At 38.5% G+C, this 23,909-nt stretch overlaps 2 protein-coding genes across 2 annotated transcripts in view; one reads left to right on the forward strand and one right to left on the reverse strand.

The window, feature by feature from the left end:
* Positions 1 to 9,174: 9,174 nt before the first annotated feature.
* On the reverse strand, positions 9,175 to 12,259 carry LOC137089556 (leptin receptor gene-related protein). The gene is made up of 4 exons (XM_067453151.1): positions 12,128 to 12,259; positions 11,343 to 11,418; positions 11,081 to 11,264; positions 9,175 to 9,637 (listed from the first exon to the last, which is right to left on the reverse strand). The coding sequence occupies exons 1-4, from the start codon at positions 12,141 to 12,143 to the stop codon at positions 9,521 to 9,523; spliced, it is 393 nt and encodes a 130-aa protein (XP_067309252.1). The 5' UTR covers positions 12,144 to 12,259; the 3' UTR covers positions 9,175 to 9,520.
* Positions 12,260 to 13,252: 993 nt separating this feature from the next.
* LOC137090289 (tyrosine-protein kinase JAK1-like) overlaps positions 13,253 to 23,909 on the forward strand; it is a 31,405-nt gene continuing 20,748 nt past the window's right edge. The window contains exons 1-8 of the mRNA XM_067454201.1: positions 13,253 to 13,754; positions 14,086 to 14,271; positions 14,358 to 14,481; positions 16,145 to 16,277; positions 16,368 to 16,519; positions 22,283 to 22,619; positions 22,786 to 22,974; positions 23,073 to 23,230. Of these exons, the coding sequence (XP_067310302.1) occupies positions 14,088 to 14,271; positions 14,358 to 14,481; positions 16,145 to 16,277; positions 16,368 to 16,519; positions 22,283 to 22,619; positions 22,786 to 22,974; positions 23,073 to 23,230 (1,277 nt within the window). The 5' untranslated portion in view covers positions 13,253 to 13,754; positions 14,086 to 14,087. The remainder of the gene's footprint in view (positions 13,755 to 14,085; positions 14,272 to 14,357; positions 14,482 to 16,144; positions 16,278 to 16,367; positions 16,520 to 22,282; positions 22,620 to 22,785; positions 22,975 to 23,072; positions 23,231 to 23,909) is intronic.

Raw genomic sequence — 23,909 nt, forward strand, 5'->3', positions numbered from 1 at the left:
TAGAGGCATGAATGCATTTGACACATGTTCATTGATGTTTTCTGAAAGAAATAATGTGTTTCTTATGAATGTGTCATTGATAAGAATGTCATATGTTTTGTTTCAAATGCTTGTCAGACTGATATTAATGGCAGCATTTCTACCCCATTTCCCTCTTTAAAGGTGCCCTAGAATGAAAAATTGAATTAACCTTGCCATAGTGAAATAAAAAGAGTTCAGTACATGGACATCACATACCCTGAGTCTCAAACACTATTGCCTCCTACTTCTTATGTAAATCTCATGAATCAAAAACACCACGGAAAACTAAGTGCTTCTCAACAGGCCAATCGTGACACTAGCGCTGGGGATCATTTATATGCAAGCCCCCAACATTTGCATCTTTCCAAACATGTTCATTGTCAGGCGGAACTGACGGTGCCGAATCATCGGGACTGCAGGTAAACAAACTTCTCTCATGGACACATGTCATGTTCCAGGCTGTGCAGGAGACGTAAAGCCTTTTCTACCCTTCCCACAGATAAAAAATGTCAACATTCATGGTTGATGTTTATTATAATCAGATACAACAACAATTTAATTCAAGATCGTTTGTTTGTTCGGCCCATTTCATGCAAGCTTCACTCAGCGTCTTAAACTGAAGAAAGTGGCAATTACAACTGTAACTGTAGATAACGCAAGATGCTAGTACAGTAACAATAGGAAACTCCAAGAACAAAATAAATAGTGTGTCTAATGACAAAGGTTAATATTATTTTGTATTACAACATACAACCGTATATACGTTGCTTACAGATCGTTCACTCGATCCTTCTAGCAAACATCACCTTTTCCACCATGTAAGTTAAAACGATGAAAAACGAAGGCTATTCATTTTGTAAAAATATATATTTATATTTTTGAGAACTTAAAGGGGGGGGGGGTAGTATTGCATCCTTTCTATCTCAGAAAAGTCTTTAGTTTTATTATATTTATAAAAGAAATATAGGCTGTACCAAGTCTTTCCGGAAAAAAACGAGCGCCTGGAGGCGTATCGAGTGGGCGGAGCTAAAGAATGACGAGCCCACACAAAGCGGTGGCGTCCTCAAGCGTGGAGAAACCCATCGCTATAGATCAGATTCAGCTAATACAGATATGATCCAGAATCAGATTCGGAGGCTGAAATAAATTGAACAGGAGAAGCAACAACAGCAGGACGTCCGTCTCTGTGGTATGTACTGTATTTAGTTGCCTGTCAACATTTGTGTGTGTTTACTCGCAGTTTATGACATGATTTGGTTTATAGACTATTGTATTTGACTAAACATTAGCAGTATAGCAAGCAAAGCGGTTTTGCACATCAGACTAGTGTAACGTTATACATAGAACAACAATGGAGTAACCGTTAGCGCATTTAAATGACGAAGCATGCTTTGTGAGAACCTCCCCTAGTTTTATTTTGGGTGGTTTTACAATAAACAAACTGACATATATAGTGGTCAGCTAAACAAATGTATTTAAACACACACCATAGATCGCATGCTCCATTGATAAATTAACTAACGTTATACACGATCATGTTATTTACTGATGTTTACTTACTCGACGATAGCTAATGGGCGTGCATTTCCTCTCTCGCTCTAGTCACGCGCGCGCACCCTTCCGGGAGAAGAGCCCGTACGGCCCAAACAAGGACCTTCCGCTCTGTCAACGTCAAGCGGACCCATACTCAAAAAAAACTCTCCGAAACTTGTGAGAATTTTTGACACAGAAATACTCCATCAAACGTCCAACATTAGTTTTTGAAACTTTGTCTATGTTTAGGATGGGAATCTCTTTAACAGTGTAAAAAGCTCAGTATGCATGAAACACCCCCCCCCCCCCCCCCCCCAAGTATGATGTTTTTGCATGCTTTTATTTCCGAGTACATCACAGTCACTGTAGCCTACATTGTGACTAACCTATATATAAACATGCAATATCGTTGACGAAAAAAGACAAAGTCATCACTGGTTTTGGTTTGGGAAAGAAGATTGTTCGTACGGTTGCCAGATTTCAGTAATTTAAAATCCCCCAAACAGAGCTTTTCTGTGAAAAGAACATGTATACTATGGTGTTTTACCTAAACATGTCCAATCTGGCAACCATATGCACGCCAGCTCTCTCTCGCGCGGTGTGGATGATCTGAAAACACCAATAAACAAGTAAGCTGCATTTTAGCAATCTCCAGTTGAGATGTTTTGCTTAAAGTGTCATTCAGTCAGTCTGTGTTTTCTGTCAGGACGGTAAGGACTCACGAGCCGCTTTACTGAACTGCTGTGAGCTGCTGAAATAAGCCAATCAGAGCAGAGCTCCACATTAATATTCACGACCCTTTCCAAATAAGGCAAAAACAGAGCATTACATCCTGGGGACAATTTCTAGGGTTGTAAATGGACCTGTAAAACTGTATCTGGACAAATTTTGCCCTTAAATAAGCCACATACCCTCTATGTAGATATCAGACAACCATTTAACATATTGTTTCAAATCATTCTAGGGCACCTTTAATTAGGATATGTGCCATAAGAACATAATTTTTAAGGCATCAATATTTGAAAACATTCACAGAATGCATGAATTTATCACAAGACGTTTCTCCTTTAGGACACCTCTGAAGACAGTCTTCCTCCACTTTAATTATCATCATTCAGTCTGGCCGCTTTGATCACATTTAAAAATAGAGCAGAGCTCCCCAGGGGAGGTCATTACCGTGTGGCACCACTGCCGTTAGGGCCACTGTCGGCGGACCGCTCATTTATTTATTTGAATCAGAGCACAAGAGAAGCGCTCAGAGAAAGACACAACTCAGCAGGATGGGCCAGTCTTCCTGTCTTCAGGCTGGTTTTTATGATACGTTGTCATTTAATACCTCCACCATTAAAGTATTGAATAAATTTGAAACTTTAGCCATTTTCTTGCAATACGTTACATTATGCCTGGGATATAGACAAGTCTGGATATAAAGATATATAATAGAATATAAAATAAAATTTTTAGCTATTTACTGGTTGCTCTTTTTCATGCAATTAAAATCAACAAGAACTAATGCATTCAATGTTAAAATGCAAAAGCATTATAAAATTATCATTTAAAAAAGTAAATATGACCGATACCGGTTTTTGAATAACTAATACAAAATTCTGTCATCAAACTCTAGATGGCACAGGTTGATCCTTAACTCAACCTGCTGGCAATCACATCATTCACATCATATACAGCTGATTGCTCCTGCCGTTTCAGTAGCCAATGGGCTCGCTGCTCAACCTTCAAATACTCAGTTAGCATTTTCTTTAGCACTGCAGTGCGCTTTCAGAAACCCTCCTTCTCCAGCTCCACTTGTATAGATCTGCTACAAGTAATTCATGTATTTTATATTGTACAGCAGCAGGACGTCTTGCAGGTCATGTATGTATCAGCACACTTGCTCTGCAGCAGCAATAATCAACAGCAGCAGCGTAGAAGATTTATTCTGCCAAGACAAAATCAACATTGTCATATCCATAACCATGCCAAACACTCATGTCATGAGTCATGACAGAACAGTATTCCATTTGGTACTGACTACCCCTAGAATGGTACGGAGCCCATGATGATAAAAAAAAATATGAGATGGGAGAGAAAAAAAAATTAGCATTCTCTCAAATAAGTTTTGTGTTCCCCCGAGAAACTTTGCATTCTCTCACAAAACCTTTTGTGTTCCCCCAAGAAACCTACCATTCTCTCATAAACCTTTTGTGTTCCCTCACAGAAACGTTTGTGTTTTCACTCCCAATGCATTGCATTTGCATTCCCCCGAGAAACGTTGCTTATCCTCACAAAGAACACAAAAGTTTTGCAAGCAAATGCAAAGTTTCTCGGGGGGTGCAAAACATTTTGAGTGAATGCAAAGTTTCTCAGGGGAAATTTTTTTTTTTGCGTGAGAATGTGACCCCCCCCCCCATCTAATTTTTCCCCCCCACAATGTCCCTTTAGGTGCTCTGTAGTGGTTATTTTCACATATTCCAAAGTTACTAAACGACAAAATTACTTATTTATATCAGATAAATATAGATAATATTAGCTAAGTATACTGGCTCCGCAGCCAGTTGAGCTGCCGAGTGAACGCGCTGGACAATCTCAAAGGTGTGTAATAGTCATCCTATCTTAAGCTATTGCTCCATCTCTTCATCAGAAGATGAGCCTGACCTCTCTGGGGATGGTGATTTGGCTGCGATGCCTCCTTTGAAAATGGTAGCATTGCCCCCTTTGAGAATGCCAGTTGCAGGCAAAGCATCTCTGTGAGCCTGGCTAGTGCTCCCCAGTCTGTCTCACTGACTCATTCAGACCATCAGGCTCAGCTATGGGATTCAGTTCACCCGGCGTCCCCCTAAGTTCAAGGGCATCCAGTTCAGATAAAGCTGTCAATGCCCATGTCTTGCAAGCAGAGATTGTGGTCCTACTGGCGAAGCATGTGATAGAGCCCGTCCCTTCAGCCTATATAAAAGACAGGGTTTTACAGCCCTTATTTCATTGTATCCAAGAAAAGCAGTTGGTTATGGCCAATTTTGGACCTGCAAGTTTTTAATTGGAGCCTTCACAAGCTACCATTCAAAATACTCACGCAGAATCGCATTTTCAAATGTATCTGTCTCTGAGATTGCGTTGCAGCGATAGACCTAAAGGACGTGTACTTTCATGTCTTGATTCTCCCTCAACACAGGCCATTTTTGCGTTCAAGGATCGAGTACATCATTAAAAAGCGATTAAAAATCTTGATGACTAGATCAAACTAGCACAGTCCTTGGTTCAGTAAGCTTATGCAGGGATCTGGTGCTCAGCGATTTGGGTCTTAGGGTCAACTGGAAAAAAGAAAACTCTCCCTTGTGCACAGGATCTCTTTTCTTGGTATGGAGTTGGATTTGGTTGAAAAAAAGCATTCATTTCTGCATTCAATTCTGCTTGAATAAGTTCAAAGGCAGGATGATGGTCCCACTGAAACTATTTCAGAAGATATTCCCATATGGTTCATATGATACCGCTTCAGCAGTGGCTTCATGGCCGAGTCCCGAGATGGGAGTGAAAGCGCGGCACTCACCCGGTTGAGTATCATACCGGCAAGCTTCAGCCTGTGGTCAGAGCCCTTGATTCTTCGGGCAGGAGTCCCCCTGAACAGGTGTCCGGGCATGCTGTTGTTTTCACAGATGCCTCTGCCACAGGCTGGGATGCCATATACAACAGGCAGAGGTATGGATGTGCCCTTAAATGCATTGGCACATCAACTGCCTTGAGTTGTAAGCAGTACTTGCACTGAGCCGATTGGAGAAGCCGCAACAGTGCAAAGATGTATTGGTCCGTACGGACAACACTGCGACCATTGTGTACATCAACCAACAAGGTGGTCTACATTCTCGTCGCAACTCACCCACCAATCTCCTCCTCTGGAGTCAAAAGCATCTCCTCCTCTGGAGTCAAAAGATTTCTCATGAGCACTGCTCCTGGACAGTCACAGACAGTCGATTTAGAGACATTTCGGAGTGGCTCAGGTCGACCTGTTTGCCTCACCATAAACATTTAACTGCCAGCTGTTTTACTCTCTGACTAAGGGAGCACTTTGCACAGATGCACTGGTACACAGCTGGCACCGGGGCCTGCACAAACATGCGTTCCTCCCATACCCCTGTTCCACCAGAATGAACCAGGAGCCAGTGCTAGTGTCAGTTCTAAGTTGGTTCGACTGGCAAGCCTTTAAGAACCAGTTTGTCTTTCCACAGGCTAGAAAGCCAGCACAGAGCACAGAGCCAGGCTAGCGAGACAGCGAGAACCACAAACACTCCAGGCTCTTTTGAGATGTGTGAACTGATCCGCGTATGATAAAATCCAGCGTTAGCAATTAAAAAGCATAAGGAGTCGTGTGCTCTCGCTGTACTTTGATGTCATATGACGATTGGGCTGCACAGCGCACGCCGATGCATCTCTAACAAACCTACCATCAACAATTGCTCATGGCTTTATGATCCGAAATCGGCCCAGTTCATATCAACGGATTCATGCAGCTCACAATGATTAGTATAGACGGAGATTACAACCGAGCAGCTATAAGCTTGATTAGCTGCTATTTAAAAAATGGTGGTCACAAGTTTGTGTTTGTCTTGTTGGACAAGGTCGGTCAAGGTAACCCAGCCACTGACGCAAGCGGTTCTTACTTCTAGCCCAGCAATGTTTTTGTTCTACTTAAGAACCACTTTTTCTGGTTCAGAGCTGGTGCTTTGGGTGTGGAAAGACAAAGAGGAGATTTGAAACTAGGCTCTGGCTCCGAACCAGCACCAGCACTGCCTAGGTGGAAAAGGGGTAGCAGTGAGCCTACTTGCACAGACCCTGTGCATTTTCAGAGAGAACAAGGAGCAGGTCTATCTATTTACATCCTATTGGCCCAACCAGACCTGGTTCCCAGAACTGATTCTCCTTGTGACAGCCCCTCCCTGGCGGATTCCTCTAGGGAAGGATCTACTTTCTCAGAGATGGGGCACCCACATCCAGACCTCTGAAACCTGGGGACTTACCCCAAAAGGTAGTGGCCACTCCCTCACTTTGACTCTACCTCTCACCTCAAACAGGTTGAAGCACAGAGAGGCCCGGCTCAATGTCGGCTTGATGTGCCCTGAACTGCTGTGCTTATATTCTCCAGAGCAAAACCTGCCGAGTCATCCATCACCCTCGGCACCAAGACATGGCAGAGTGTCTGGTGCCAGGCCTATATCGGTTGCATCCATGAGAAACGGTACTAGGCTGGCTACCATATGTGACCCAGAGGGGATCTCATATGTGTTTTTCCACAGTAGCACCTAAACGGTGTCTTTCCCTTGGGTGTCTTTCCCTTTTTGATGAGGTTGGAGCCACCCCCGAAGCATTCCATATTCCTTTGGCCCTATGGGGTTAGTTCATCTGTACTCTACATAACTGCTTTAGGGTACGATGTGGCTTCCGCAGTGTTCCTTTCCAGTGAGAAAAGCACACTTTCCCATTGTTATCCAATAGACTCACAGAATGGGTCATGCAGAATAACAGTGATTGACATTCTCTGTGTTAGCGCGGTCTCTGATAGGCAGGAGAGATCAGGAGGCTTACACAGGGCACTGGAAGGGGCAGTAGCTCAGGCGAAATTTCTATTTGTTGACCATCGACATGGCATCTCTATCCCTCCTTCAGGGAATGAGGGTTACATACATATCTGAGACGTTTTCATTGTAACATACAGTATCTGAAAAAGGATCCTCTTTAAAAAAAGCAGGATCTTAAAACTAAAATGGAGGCAGATTATTTTTATCCATATATGGGCCAAAAAGAATCCAAATTATTACCAAAAATATTTTTTTAAGACATTAGCAGGAAACCAATTATTAAGTTTTATTATAAGCACTAAGATTCTGGATATCAAGACCTCTATTGCCCAAACTCAGCTGGGATTTCAATTAAAGAAAAATCTTGCTTTTTCATATCCATCATATTGAAGCTTTCAAGTGATTTCTCAGCTGGTCTCTGCTTAAACTCCTGCAATAGTTGCCACCTCCATATACAAAATAGTTTGTCTTTCTATCATGTAACATCTTTACTCTCTCCATTGGCTTCCAGTGTCTAGATGGGAAATTAGTCAGATGTAAGAGTATGATTTAAATCCAGATCTGTCGTTGTACTGTCACTCCTGTACATGTCATATTGCTGTGTGAACACATTTTTAAACTTTTCCTTATATAGTTACAACCTCTGAAAACTCAGCCTCTGTTTTGTAAGTAGCTTGGCAATTGTAATACATGCCAGACATCAATAGAAGCCATTGCTACGACATACCATATGCACATTCTTAAAGTCATTACTCAAAAAGAGTAATTTTAAACAAACAGTTATGTATATTTTTGTTTCTTGGAAAAAGGCAAAATTTTGACAAGACAAAAAAAAAAGAAGATATATATATACATATATAATTTTTTTATTATTCATATAATCAATTGGATATTGTTTGAAAGTGCTATACAGAATCAAAGGTCACAAATGTATATCAAAAACATCCCTTATACAAACAATTCAATGAAAATTGAAAAAATTAAGAGTCTAACCTTTGAAGAAACAAAACAGAAAGATTTTAAACCACGGATAAGATGATAACCTTATGATCTATAATCCTTTATAAAAATATCAATGACAACACCAGAAGTGTAAACCTTTCAGGTGAAATTGGATCTCATTTTTGCATTTATTACATAGCCTATATTGAACATAACAATCATGCCATAGTGTTTCATAAGCTTACATGTAGAATTATGTCAGTTATAAGAAAATGTTTCTGCAATTGCATGAATCATATGCTTTTTTTTAATAAAAAGTCTAACTGTAATAAACAAAAGAACATTCTATAATCAATGGAAGGCTTTATGTATTCTGCACACATTTTCCTCCTTTTTTCTACAAACTTGTGCATGTAAACGAAGAATAAAAGAACAGAATAGCAGGAAAATATCTGCTTTGGTAATCTGATGTAAACATTTACAAGTTCAAGAAGGTTAAAGCTTAATGAGTGCAAACTTAATAATTATAGCTTAATAATAAAGCTTAATAATTGACATTAGTGGCATTGCAAAAACAAAGGCAACAGTAAAAACACTCAAATGACTTGCCATGGTTACAGTGCTTGTTTTAACTCTAAGGTGACAGTGGCATTGTTAGTAAATTAATTATGGTAGATAACTGGTAGAGTTATAAATCAAGTGCAAATGGTTAATTATTAATAATTTAATCAAGGAAATTAAATACTAACAATTTAAGATGCTTAAAAAGGATATAAAAATATGTTCATTCTATGTTTACCTTTATGTGTTATTAAATTCATACATCTTAATGGTTTTATTGGCTTGCATAAATGATTTCTAGTTCATACTACAATTAATCCTGTGTGAATCTTACAAAATATATTTTAATAATTCACCCTCAAACCATATATATATATATATATATATATATATATATATATATATATATATATATATATATATATATATATATATATATATATATATATATGCACTTTAATGTATAAAGGCACTTTAACATACTACAATTAAGTATAAATCTTTTTTTATAATGAACAATATTAGGCTAAAAATAGCATTTTATTTAAGCAAATAATATTGACTTTTTTTATTTGAATGAAATATGATTCAAAATGCACAATACATGTTCTGAGAGATTCACCCTTTATACTGTGTTGTTTAACCTACTTTCTATAAATGCAACTTAATATTTACATTTTTTGAGCAAATCATTATATACTCTATATAGAGTCATGTATAGGCTGACATGTATGCAAATAAAAAAGGCAGAAGCGAGTAACAGAGCAGCCGTGACCGATAGTGAAACAAAGCAATGGACACAGTCTCTGTCAAAGCCTGGGTTCATCAGCATTACCATGGGAAACAATTTAAAGTTTCATAATTTATGGTGTAGTGATGTACTTCCTCCTGATGGGGTTTTACCACTGTTCCCAGCTGAAGTCATCTCCACCTCCGAATATCAGAAAGAAACCCAGAATGGTCAGAAAAATCACACAATTGCCTGCCATTACCAGGCCACAGGCGCCCCACTGGATCTGCAGAGTAAGAAAGACATTAGTTTCAGTCCTGGTGACATTTTATTCTGGTAAAACCCATTTGCTTTTTTATAAAGCATATTCTGTCCGTGCATGCTTATAAATAATTTTAAGGACATGTAAGCACTAAATGCAATCTGAACAAAAATTGAATGAAATTTAATTTGTGCCTTCACACTGATATTGAAACATTTAGAGTTTTTTCCATCTTGTGCAAAAACAGAATTAACTCTATACTCTCGGAGCTATTCTTATATAAACAAGCAAGAATAATATTTGAATGAACAATTTTTTTTAAAAACCATTAAATGGTTAGTTAACCCAAAAATGAAAATTCTGAAAATGACACTATAATGAAGCTCAAACGTGCTGCGTAACACAATAACGAACCTCATTGGTTCTTGCTGAAGCTCAAACGTGCTTCGTGACACGAGAATGAACCTCATTAGCTCTTGAGAAAGCTCAAACTTAGCCTGACAAGCCAGACCCACATCAAGATGTTTGGTCTGGAAACTCACCATTGACAGAGCTCAATCCGAGGGGCGGGATAAACGGTTGTCTTTCAAACTCCCCCTGCACGTGATAGGATAGCGCTACAACCAACCAGAGCAACGAAGGTGAAATGGTGCTTGTTGATAGATTTAACATTCGCCGTATCCAGTCGGAAACTCTGAACACATCTTCCCTTTTTCAGAATGACTTCAGTGCCGTTCTTTGTTCTTTTCTCAGAGAAAAGCTTAACTCCAAGTCTTCCAGAGTCGCGGTCAAAGCTGATTCGAAAGACCGCCGTTCGCCAGTTTCTGTGTTTACTAGAAGCACGCAAACGCACCTCGGCCGTCATGATTATGGCCCCGCCCACCGACTCTATACACGATGTGATTGGCCCGACAAGAGAGTTTACAGCTCAGAAGGGTATTGAGAGTTGCTAGACGACACTCGCGGACAGATTAGATTTGCTGCCGCTAGGGTGCGCCTAGATTTCTAGGCTAGCTCAAACGTGCTGCATAACATGAGAATGAACTTCACCGGTTCTTGCAGGTCAAGCAAACATTTGTTGAGCTTCCGTTTACCACACCTGATGTGTGAGTGATGAACGTAATATGTAAATAAAAGACTAAATTCAATCTGTTCATCATATGAAGCTATCAAGTGTTTTCAGAAAATTTGGACTAATCCACTCAATTCATATGGATTAGTTTTACGATCTCTTCATGGACTTTTTGAAGCACCAAAGTGGTAGTTGTGTAGACTGTCAACGGAAGGACAGAAATCTCTCAGATTACATTAAAATATTTTAATTTGATTTCTGAAGATTGTGTTTTTTTATGTTAAATGTAATCTGGATATGCTTTTACTCTTTTATTGACCATATTGTTAAGCACATGATCCATATCACCAACCCTATCCAAATGTTTCAAATAAAAAAGGAACATATGTACTCACCAAAGATTTTCTTGCAAGCACAATGGGGAGCCCGTAGGCTGACACCACGATTCCGGTGGTTATGAAGTATGCAAGCTCCCTGCATGTATTGCTTGACTCTGTGTCATCTGCATGCCTCTTGGCTATTAAATTTGGTATAGGTGACAGTATGTAGAACATCAGGACAAACATGGGCCAGTACTGTCTGCAAGGAAAAAAGTTCGTGAATTGCTGTACTTCAGTCAAGTAAAAATCCTTACAGATGACGAAAACATGGACCTACCCAAACTGTTCAAGTGCACATCCCAAAAGGAGAAAGGTCAGTCCAAGGGCACCACTGAAGGACAATGCAACAAGAGCTGAAAAGGAATAATAATTTATATGATTCAAGGTCAATGTTTTGAAGTACTGAAACATTATGTGTATTCGTTGCCCCCTTGCGGAAATATCTCGCAACTGCAGAGGTGACGTACTTCAAGTAAATAGGCCAGAGGTGTCCAAACTCGGTCCTGGAGGGCCATTGTCTTGCAGAGTTTAGCTCCAGCTTGCCTTAACATACCTGCCTGGAAGTTTACAGTATGCCTAAGAATACCTTGATTAATTGGTTCAGGTGTATATAATTGGGGTTGGATCTTAACTGCAGGACAGTGGCCCTCCAGGACCAGGATTGGACACCCCTGAAATAGGCTGTAAATATATACATTCTGTAATTTTTAATGCAATAAGATCGTAGCTTAATTTAACTTTTACTGGTTAATTACTGAATCTAAAAAAAGACTGACGCACAACAGTAAAAGTAAAGTAACTAAAGTAAACCTCCGTAAAACTTAAACCTTATTGTTGACAACTTACCCCATAGCAACATGACTAGACTTAACTAAATCTGTAACATTAGCCACCATTTTACGTTGATGCAAAGATTCACGTAACAATCGTTAGTTTAAACTCAACAGAGTTTACAAGACTTTTTAGTTGGCGATCGAAAGAGGCACTACAATGATCGCTGTGGTTTTGTGTAAAATATTATGTAAGAGATGATTATAGCGAGATCTACGGTTTTAACTTTACCTTTTATTCCTGCCATCACGCACAAACGCCTTTTGTTTTTAGATCTTTGTGCTAAATGTTGAAGGACTGACTTCCTATTTCCTCCTCAACAACTGATCCGCTCTTAAAGGAGCAGAGCCTTTCAAAATCTACGACATGAGAATTTATTCTGAAAATTCTCTGAAAAATTACAGTACAATAATCTATCTATCTATCTATCTATCTATCTATCTATCTATCTATCTATCTATCTATCTATCTATCTATCTATCTATCTATCTATCTATCTATCTATCTATCTATCTATCTATCTATCTATCTGTCTATCTATCTGTCTGTCTGTCTGTCTGTCTGTCTGTCTGTCTGTCGACAAAATAAAAACGAATGTTATAATTAATGTTAAAATTAATAAAACTGCATAGCTAGCTGCCCTTACAGAAAAAAAAAGATTTCACATGTGCTTTTAACATGTTAAATTTAATATGTGCAAAATCAAATGTACATGTGGTACAATCACAGGTACATGTGACCACATGTGTTTTTGCACATGTGAAGTTCATGTGGTTTATCTGTAAGGGTGCCTACTTTAACCGAATATAGTTAGAATTTTTGAAAAACTATAACAACCCAGCTAACAATTTTAGGTTATAAGAACCTTTTGCTAATGTTCCAATTAAGTTATAAAAACGTTTTTGAATGTTCTAGGAACGTTGAAATGTCCAGTTTGTGTGGAACGTATTAACGTTCTCATTAGGTTCTAAGGACGTTAAATAACGTTCTTATAAGGGTGTGAAGTATGATCAAATAAAATATTCCTGTTTTCTCCTTTAATGTAGCCTACTTGCTTTTGTTTATTGACATCTTATTCTTTTTAAAAAAAAAAAAAAAAAAAGCTAAAACCACTTTTATAATTGACTTTTATATTTATATTAACCTACATTTATATTTAATACATAATTAGTTACTAGATTTTTCTTCTGATTGTAAAAAAATAATTATATACACGAAAATAGCATTTAAGTGTCATTGGTTGTCTCTGGATATACAAATTATGTATCTGAAGTTTGAGAAAAAAGCTGTATGACTAATTTGTAATTACTAATAGCCTACTTTTTTTTAATGTAGTAACGTTTTTAAAACGTTCCACTAACAATGTAAGTATAACGTTTTATAGCTAACGTTTTTATAACGTTACTCAATAGCAAATAATTTGGCACAACGTTCTAATAACGTTACTGCAAGAACGTTTTTGATAACTTTGAGAGAACTTTCAGAGATCTGAGAACGTTCCCTGTTAGCTGGGAAATTAAAGGGAAAAACCAACCAAACCAACTGACAAGATCCGAGAATAGAGAATGCCGTATTGTGAAATGCCATTATTTATTTTACCGTAACTACAATTAGTTTTTCACTGGAAAATGACGTATAGACTTTGCCTTAAGGGGTCGGTACAGAGCAAATCATGAGTTGCAGCGACAGTAACTCTATTGAACTAAGGGTTAAATAAGGTTGACGTCGAATGAGGGAAACGTCAAGCAGCCAATCAGAATCAGCGTGTTTGTCACGTAGTTTATCAGAATCTCTTCATCAGTTTCTTCGGAAGTGAGACGCAACCTGTGTATCAGATGATCTTCTTTCGCTCTAAACGGTAAGGCAAAATGTATTCACATGATTTATATAATAAATCCATATATAATATAATATAATAGTCGACACGACGTTGCTGTCCGGGACTGTCTTTTAGTCGTAAATCGAGCGCTTCTTTAAAGTTTCAGTTTATATTAAACCGCCTGTTACGAAGACTCCAGGTCTTCATGAAGACACGTTTTACTGTATTTCGAAGAGGAAATGTTATTGTGTGTGTGTGTGTGTGTGTGTGTGTGTGTGTGTGTGTGTGTGTATGTGTGTGTGTGTGTGTGTGTGTGTGTGTGTGTGTGTGTGAATATATAACATTTATTTTGTATTTCTATAATTTCTAGGAATGGAAAATGCCCAGCACTTTATTAAGCACTTTATTTATGCTGAGCAGCAGAAGTCAGTCATGGCCTCAACGATATTACAGGGACTCGAGATCCATTTTTACCTGCCAGAGAAACACCAGATAATTCATCTCTCCGGTAGTTTCACAGCAGAGGAACTGTGTGTTGAAGCTGCTAAGAAGTTGGGTACGTTTTTTAGCTATTGCACAAAATGAACATAGTATTATGACAGAAAAAATAGACAAAAACTCATTGTTGTTTCATTATTACAGATATATCTCCTATGTGTAGCAGTTTGTTTGCCCTGTATGATGAATATAGCAAGCTCTGGTATCCTCCCAATTACTCCTTCAGTATTGATGAGACAACAAGACTAAAGCTTTTCTATCGAATGAGGTATTTCTGTTCTAGTATTTTCTCATCTAGTTTTCCTTTCCAGTTTGTTACAACAGCGTTTCCCACAGGATTTTGTGAGACTACGGGGTGTGGAGTGTGGACGCCCTCTAGGACGGTTAAACTAATGCACTGTAAAATTATTGTAGGCCTAAATAAAAAATCAATATTTACACTACAGTAGGAAAATGACAATACATCTGTCCTAATTTCTCCATCATTTTGACTTTTCATCTAATAGTATGGATTTTTTTTGTCATCATTTGAATTTTTAATCTCATAACTCTTTTTTTTTTTATCTCAGAACTATTTTTTTTTGTAGTATATGTTTAAAATAAATATAGCATACACACCAATCAGGCATATGATTATGACCACTGACAGGTAAAGTAAATAACACTGGTAACCTCATCACGTCACCTGTTAGACAGTGATATATTAGACAGCAATTGAAAGTTTGTCCTCAAATTTGATGTGTTAGAAGCAGGAAAAATGGAAAAGCATAAGGATTTGAGTGAGTTTAACACGGGCCAAATTGTGATAGCTAGACGACTGGATCAGAGCATCTCCAAAACTGCAGCTCTAGTGAGGGGTTCCCATTCTGCAGACAGCGGTCAGTATCTATCAAAAATGGTCCAAGGAAGGAACAGTGGTAAACCAGAGACAGGGTGATGTCTGAGTCAAGGCTCATTGATCCACATGGGGAGTGAAGGCTGGCCCATGTGGTCCATTCAAACAGACAAGCTTCTATAGTACTCAAAAAGTTAATGCTGGATTTGATAGAAAGGTGTCAGAATACACAGTGCATCATATTTTGTTGCGTATGGAGCTGCATAGCCGCAGACCAGTCAGGGTGCCCATGCTAACCCCATCCACAGGTGCGAAAGCATCAACAGTGTGCACTTGAGCATTAGAACTGGACCACGGAGAAATGGAAGAAGGTGGCCTGGTCTGATGAATCACATTTTCATCTGGGTGATGGCTAGTGCGTGTCCGTTACTTTCCTAGAAAACACATGGTACCAGGATGCACTAAGAGAAGAAGGCAAGCTGGCGGAGGCTGTGTGATGCTTTGGGCAGTGTTCTGCTGGGAAACCTTGGGTCCTGCCATCCATGTGGATGTTACTTTGACACATACACGGAAGTTGTATTCTCTGGTGGCTGTGGCCTCGTTCAGCAGGATAATGCGCCCTGCCACAAAGCAAAAATGGTTTGAGGAGCACAACAATGAGTTTGAGGTGTTGACTTGGCCTCCCTAGATCTAAATCCAATCGGGCATCTGTGGGATGTGCTGAACAAATGAGTCCAATCCATGGAGGCCCCACCTCACAACTTACAGGACCTACTGCTAACATCTTGGTGCCAGATACTACAGCACACCTTCAGGGGTCTAGTGGAGTCCATGCCTCGACGGGTCAGGGCTGTTTTTGGCAGCAAAAAGGGGACCAACAAAATATTAGGAAGGTGGTCATAATGTTATGCCTGGTTGTATATATAGTATTTCGTAATTTTGACTTTTTATGTTATATTTATGAAAATAATGCATAAGATGTGCCTGTTGCGTTCCCAAATGCAATGGCAGGTTGTCATAGTCCAGGCAATTAATGGGAAACACTGTACAGATATTTAAACTTTTCCACATTTACATGATAACATTTTTGGGGCAGGTTTTATTTCACAAACTGGCATGGGAACAGTAAGACGTTTCCTCCAGTGCGCAGACACTGTCTCAAACGAGGGACGGGGTCAACGAACGCAGCTGTGCTGGATGTAGCTTCACTAACTTACCTCTATGCACAGGTACGGTGACAAAAACTTTGGACAGTGTTAAAGGATGTGTTGTTCAAGAAAGTTGAGGCTGCTAATTTTTATGTATTTGTGTTTTGACAGAGTCAGAGTGACTTTCAGAGTGGTCTGGCACCGTTGCGTAGCGCTCATGACGAGAATGATGCCCAGCAGATAGAAAATGAGTGTTTGGGTATGGCAGTGATGGCCATCTCCCAACATGGCATTGAAAAAGATCTTCCTGTCAGTGAATTTGAGTAAGAGCTTTTCTTGGTTACACTTTATTTTAAGTGTGTTACTTGATTTTACACATATTTTAATGTGTTACATTGTAATAATACATGTATGTACTTAATAGTAATATTTATCTACATGCACTATATAGGGTTAGGTGCATGTAATTATGCATAAGTGATAGTTATTACTACATTAACTACTACATGTAACGTGTAACAGGGATACTCTCAAAAAATAATGTGTTACTATATTTTTCTAAAATAATATTTTACGACTAAGACTATTTTAAAAAGCAGTCATCGTGTGTGTGTGTGTGTGTGTGCTTTTATACAGTATACATACATATTCATTTTAATGAATGATTTAAATGTATATGGGATATGGTTATTTAATTAGTGATTAATGTAGTTATTTAATTTGCTTTATTTAAAAAAACAAAAGAAAATAAATAAGAGTGAAGTATATTTAAAAAAAAAAAATCTCAGTCACTTTGGTACATTTCTCGAATCATCCTTAAGATTTGCAAACCAATAAGTGTATTTCTCATAACAAATATTACAAAATATATTTTTGTAAGACAGCACCACAAAATGAATTAAAGGTGGGGTAAGTGCTATCTGATAAATGTTGTTGGTATTTCAAATCACCAAAACAAACACGCCCCTACCCCCAAAAGGTTCTCGCCCCTATTTTGATAGCGCCGCCCCACACATACGTAAACCCAGAGGCATCAACAGCTATGGCAGGTTCTCTGTGTATCTAATCCAGGTCGAATATTCAATGAAAAAGTCATCCCTTCTATCACAAAAACACAAACCGTTGTGAAAAACTCGATAGTACACAAGCACACAGTCCAGCTAACGACATATTACAATTATAACAAGATTAGAATCATAGCGATCACAAAATCACAAACTGTTCTCATGAAGAACTCTATAGCACGAGCCGTCAGTCCAACTAACGACATATTACAATTATGACAAGATTAGAGATAGCGATCAAACTGTTCTCATAAACAACTCTATAGAACACAAGCATGACAGTCCAGCTAACGAAATATTACAATTATGACTGGATAAGGGTTATATAGATCATGAAAAGAGTAAACAAACATATATTAGGAGTATAGTATCTTACTTGTCGGAGACATTGTGTGAGCTGATGCTTGAAGCACACAGTGAGGATATTTAGATGCTCCATACGGTGTGGAAATGGACGGGTCTTTATCATCGCTGAAGTGAGCCACAATACAATCGCAAATGGACTAACAAGCGAACATGACACACGAGCATAGTCAAGCAGCATATATTAGACTAGTTCTCGGCTAATGGCCGTCATGTGTGACTCCTGTGTTTTGAATAATGACGTGCACAGAGCGAGAGCGAGCGCTCTTCTCACCATCAATAGTAGACACGCCCCTTACCTGCTGAATGGCTACAAGTTTGTTATTCCACTCGGCCCGTGTCCTTTTTCTAAAACGGTTTTGAAATAACACTTACCCCACCTTTAACAGCAAAAGCCTGTAACTTGCTCAAAAGCCTTAAGTCATCTCTCAAAAGTAAATATGTCAATGAAAATATCAGTGCTATCAGAATTACAAGTTTTTGGGTCATTGTTCACAAAAGTGATAGTCAAAATGCTTATTCATGTTGTCATTATAACAGTGTCAGTATTTTCAGATGTAAACTATGGCTACAATTTTGATGACTGATTGAAAATGCTCAACTTTATCGGTATGGCATATACATTTTACAAATACATTTTAGCAAAACAAATGTACACATTACTCTAGACTGGACAAGACACACTTTTACTGTTGGTCTGTCAAAAAATGACTGTGTGTGTGTGTGTGTGTGTGTGTGCTACATTGTCTCTAATGTAAAATGTAGGTGGACTACTGTAATATAGCATTACAGTAAGTCTACAGTATATGCATAGTGAACACAAAAGTACGATATAGTGAACACTTCCTGAATACATACCTTTTCTGTCTACAAATGTTTGAATGATTGAGGATGTGGTTGTTTTCCTAACATTTGACTAGGTTGTGATTGAGAACATTGTCCACAATAGTGGTCCTTAATTCACCAGAAACATCCCTACAAACTTGACCTCTTCCCTGTTAACATGTTATCTTCCCTCTACACTGTTCATTGCGGTAAACGTGCTTCTACACTGTTGAATACGGCACTGTGTGTCGGTAGGTTAGCGCATGAGCAGTGTGTTCAATCTGCGTGTAGGTGACGGTGATGGAAGTTGTGTAAAACTTTGCCGTGCACTGAATAAAGTTGTACGAACTATAAACGTCGTGTTTATTTTGAATAACATGGTAGCAGAGGATGGTTAAAAGATGGCATCTAGTTATAAAGTTGCGCCGAAGTTTGATGAAGCCAGGCCCTACGAATGTTGGAAGTATGAAGTTAATATCTGGACGCAGGTTACCGATCTCGATTAAAAAGAAGCAAGCCCTTGCTGTCGCCTTGGGGCTTGAAGGGAGAGCCCGTGAAACAGCGATGGAAATACCTGCGGAAAATTTGGACAGTGATGACGGTATGGCAAAGTTAATTGCAAAGCTGGACGACATGTAAAGACGAAAAAGATTGCGCGTATGAAGCCTATTCATATTTTGATGGCATAACGAAGAATAATTCAGTTTCAATGGAGGAGTACATAATTGACTTTGAACAGCGTTACAACAGGATAAAAAAGTATAGTTTAAGCGTTTAAGCTGTTAGACGCGGCCTGTCTTGACGATAAAAGCAGCCAGCTAGCATTGACTGCCTGCACCGAGTTGACGTTCTCCTCCATGAAGTCTGCTCTAAAAAGGATTTTCGGAGGGAAATCGACAGGCTCTTTGAACGGAATACAAGTGAACCAGGACGTAGCGTTTTTCACAGAACAAAGACCACAAGGCAGGACAAGACGGAGCACAACTTTCCAAAGTGGACAACTAAAGCAGCCATTACCAGGGACTAATCCACTGGATACGTTCGGTAAGAGATCCAGATGTGCTATTTGCCAGTGTACATTTCATTGGGCCAAAGACTGTCCCCACAAAAAAACTGAACAAGTAAGATTAACTGAAGATGCAAATGTAGAGGAATGTAACATTACATTGTTTACAAAGGCAGCCATCTCAGATGCAGAGATATTTATGACTGAATCACTGGGATCAGCTATTATTGACACTGCTTGTACGCATACTGTGTGTGTGGGGAGAAATGGCTGGAAAGCTATATTGATGACCTCACCCAAGATCAATTGAACCAGTTGATGCAAACAGAAACTCCCAGTTGCAGACTATTTCGATTTGGAGATGGGAATTTGGTATATTCCACAAAAAAAATGGGAAACTGTCAGCTAAAATAGGACTGACGAAATGCCAAATTGAAACTGAAGTTGTCAAGGTTGACAAGGTTTCCACTTCTGCTGAGTAAAACATCCCTGAAGAAGGCAGGAACCATTTTGGAAATGGAAAAGGACAGCACAGTGATGTTCAAGCAATCCATTCCTCTTGAATTTACTAGTTCTGGACATTTACTGTGTTGATATCAGAGACAAAGAAACTAAAAAAGGTCAAACTGACCTAGTCCTAACAGTGACAGAAAATATGCCTCCAGATGAGAAACACAGTCTTTCTGAAGCTCCACAAACAGTTTGGTCATGTGTCGGCAGACAGGCTAGAGAGACTCATTCACAGTTCAGGAAAATACGACAAAGAATGCTTTACTATTTTACAACAAATAGTATCCGACTGTGAAATATGCCAAAAGTTCAAAAAGACAAAGCCAAAACCTGCCGTGGGGCTACCCTTAGCTTCAGAATATAATGAGACTGTGGCAGTGGATATGCACGAGTTGGAGCCAGGTGTGTGGTATCTTCACATTATCGACCACTTCACACGTTTCAGTGCTGGAAGCATTGTTAAAACAAAGAAGTCATCTGAAATTGTCAACTCCTTCATTCACACTTGGATGTCCATGGCGCATCCCGTAATTTATGGAAATTATGAATTGGAGAAAAACAATGTTTTTGAGGAAGTTGATGATGCAGGTCAAAAGTGTGTCTCTACCAGATGGGTCTGTAGTCTCAAAGAAACTCCCAATGGCATTGTGCCCTGACTTGAAGCCAGAGGTTTTGAAGAGCATAATATCCACAAGCTGCAGAAAGACTACCCCAACCTGTGCTTTCGACTCTCTGAGGCTGAGGCTGCACTTCCAGTGCGAGGGAACATTGTAAGTGAAATCTGTTGCAGTCCTCCTCCAGACAAGAGAAGGTTGCTGGCTTGACCATTGGACTGGCAATACAGACAGGTGAAGCAGTGATGGTGATTGACGTGATGGTAGTGCTCTGTGCTGCCTTGGGTTCCACTAACTCTCCAGAAAGTTTCAGCCGGTTCCTGAAAAGGATCACGATGATCTGGATCCATATGTAGTTTTGGTCTAGCCTTCTGTCAGGATATACACACTGGACAAGTTTTGATGGTTGTCTTACATTGGAATTATAGAGATAGACAAATGGATACCTCAGCAGCCGAGATGAAAGGTGAGTAACTAAAGCCAACACTCTGGGATGAATTCACAAGAAGACAGGAACACACTGGGAAAACCAAGGAGATCAGGTAAGAGTCTTTCCTAGTATAAGGCCAGACAAGGACTAAAGGTGAGCTGTGTGAATATATATATATATATATAGTGTACAGCTGATGAGTTGATTGATGATGGGTGCGGGTGATCAGAACTCTGGTGATTGTGATCGCTGTGTGGTGGAACCATACACATCCTTAAGGCTGCAACATACTCCGCAATACTGCAGTCCTGGTTTGGGAGTGCTTGCAGCTTATTCTTGACACTTTGCCTCATCAGAACTTTTTTTCTTGCGGGTGTCCGAGAACTATTGTGTGATTGGTCAGACATTTAAAGTGGGCGTGGTAAATGCAGAGAAACACAGACGATCGGCACCTGCTTTTCTCGTGAAGTATGGAATCTACTGGCCAGAACTAACTTTGTTCTCCTTCTTGCCACCTCGAGAAAACGAACAAATTTATTTGTTCTTGCAGAGTATGTTCCAGCTTTACTTCTCTTCTTCTTTCCCGCTGTTTGTTTCCTTCTTGTTCTTCCATTGTCAGAACTTCTAACACTGTGTTGTACTCTGTCTATATGTATGTTTTCCAACTGAAACTTCATGAGATGCACCTCTAAGCTATTTCAGAGAACTATTTGAATCAGCCCTTTCATTTTCCTTCATTAGTGGAATTTAAAATTTATCTCCGCAATTTATCAATTTAGGACACATTTACACACAAAAAAAGGCAAATAGAAATGTATATAAAATATGCTTGAGAGTTTATGACAACTAAATTTTGATCAAATTGAATGGACAAGAAATTGATAATGTAGGAAACACTTGTGTATATAATCAATTGCATGAGTGTACCAAAGCTTTTTTTTTTTTTTTTTTTTATAGAATGAGAACTTGTTTTTATTATGTGCACAAGTGATGTGGAGGTTGAGAATTTGAGTTGTGATCTGAGAAGTGCAACAAAGCGACTGAGAAAAACTATAAAAACAAACATACATGTTATTAATGTATTGTGGTTAGTAAGTATGCATTATTAAGCCATCGTTTGTTATCAAGTTAATTAAACTAAATTGACATATTAAGTTGACTACCCTAATTTTGATATACGTGCATTTAGACTCAGTATTGTTGGAAATTGATATCCTAATCAGCTTTTGATTAAAGTTCCTGTAACTTTCATTGTTACGCTTTATCTTTGTCAGGTACAAGAATTACATCCCCAGGGTCCTACAGCAGTCCATACGTCAAAGGAATATTCTCACACGTCTACGCATCTCCAACGTCTTTAAAGTCTTCCTTGAGGAATTCAACAGGAAAACTGTGGAAGGCCATAATATCAGTACGCATGATCTAAAGATCAAATATATGTCCACTTTAGAAACTCTAACGAAACACTTCGGCCAAGAAGTGTTTGAACCCTCTTCCCTTATAATACATGAGAATGAGCAAATGCTCACAGACTCCAATGCTGCTGGTGTTGACCATAAAATCCTGGTGTCTGGCACCACTGGCATTCACTGGTGTAAAGTCCCCTCAGTGGTAAGAAGGCTGTAGTACAAATATTAACATATTACAATAAAAACTTAATGATTTCTGAATGGTAGTGTACATGCTGAAGTTGAACACTTTGGTCTAAGGCTTGATTGAAGTATCTCTCATTTGTTTCCATTTTGACAGTTTCTAATGCCAAATATTTTTTTCCAAGACCTGTTCAGATTCATGTACCAATCAGAAGAAATGTAAATCAAAGAGAGACAGTAAGAAACTTAGTAAAGAAGCATCATATGATCTAGAAGAGGATAGATGGACACTCTTTTCAGACTTTAATGAGATCACGCATCTGGTCATCAAATTCTCAGTGGTTATCATCCACAAACAGGACGACAAAAGCATGGTGAGCCTCATTGTAAGATCTGTAATCTGTCAGTTTTGGTTAATTTAGGATAAGTCATAACTTCATAAATCCTGTTTTTTGTTGTTGATTTTCTACAGGAGTTGACGTTGGCGTCCCATGAGGAGGCGCTGTCCTTTGCCAGTCTTGTAGATGGATATTTTAGGCTCACAGTAGATGCACATCATTTCCTCTGCAGGGATGTGGCTCCTGTCTCAGTAGAAATCAACCTACGAGAGGGCTGCCATGGTCCAATCACGTTAGTACAATCACTCATCGTATTTAGAGAAATAGCTCATATATATATATATATATATTTTTAATTTATTTATATATATATATATATATATATATATATATATATATATATATATATATATAAATATATATATTAAAAAAAAAATCATCAAAATTCAGTCATATATATATATATATGACTGAATTTTGATGATTTTTTTTAAAGTACTGTTTGATTTATTTAGAAAGAAATTAACACTTTTATTCAGCAAATTCATCAAAAGTGACAGTAAATACATGTAATGTTTCAAAAGCTTTGTTTGATAAAATCATAAATTGTCCTTAAAATTATTCTTTTTGAGTTTTCAACCTTGATAATATTAAGAAATGTTTCTTGAGCAACAAAACATCCTATAAGAATATACAATATTACTGTTTGTACTGTATATTTTGAAGAAATAAATGCATCTGGTAAGCATAAGAGACTTAAATTTGTAAAATAATAAAATAAATACAAAACCTACTGACCTCAAACATTTCAATGGTAGTGTAAAAATGTAACTATAATTCAAACCATATATCATATAACATTCTATAGACCTTATTCAAAGCCATCATTGATTGTTAACGGGAAAGTGAGGCTGTGAGGGATATACATGCATCTCATCTCTTCAGTGGGTTGAACTGTTATTTAATGTGTT

The sequence above is a fragment of the Pseudorasbora parva genome, chromosome 9 (assembly GCF_024679245.1).
Source record: "Pseudorasbora parva isolate DD20220531a chromosome 9, ASM2467924v1, whole genome shotgun sequence".
In the NCBI taxonomy this organism is placed as follows: Eukaryota; Metazoa; Chordata; class Actinopteri; order Cypriniformes; family Gobionidae; genus Pseudorasbora; species Pseudorasbora parva.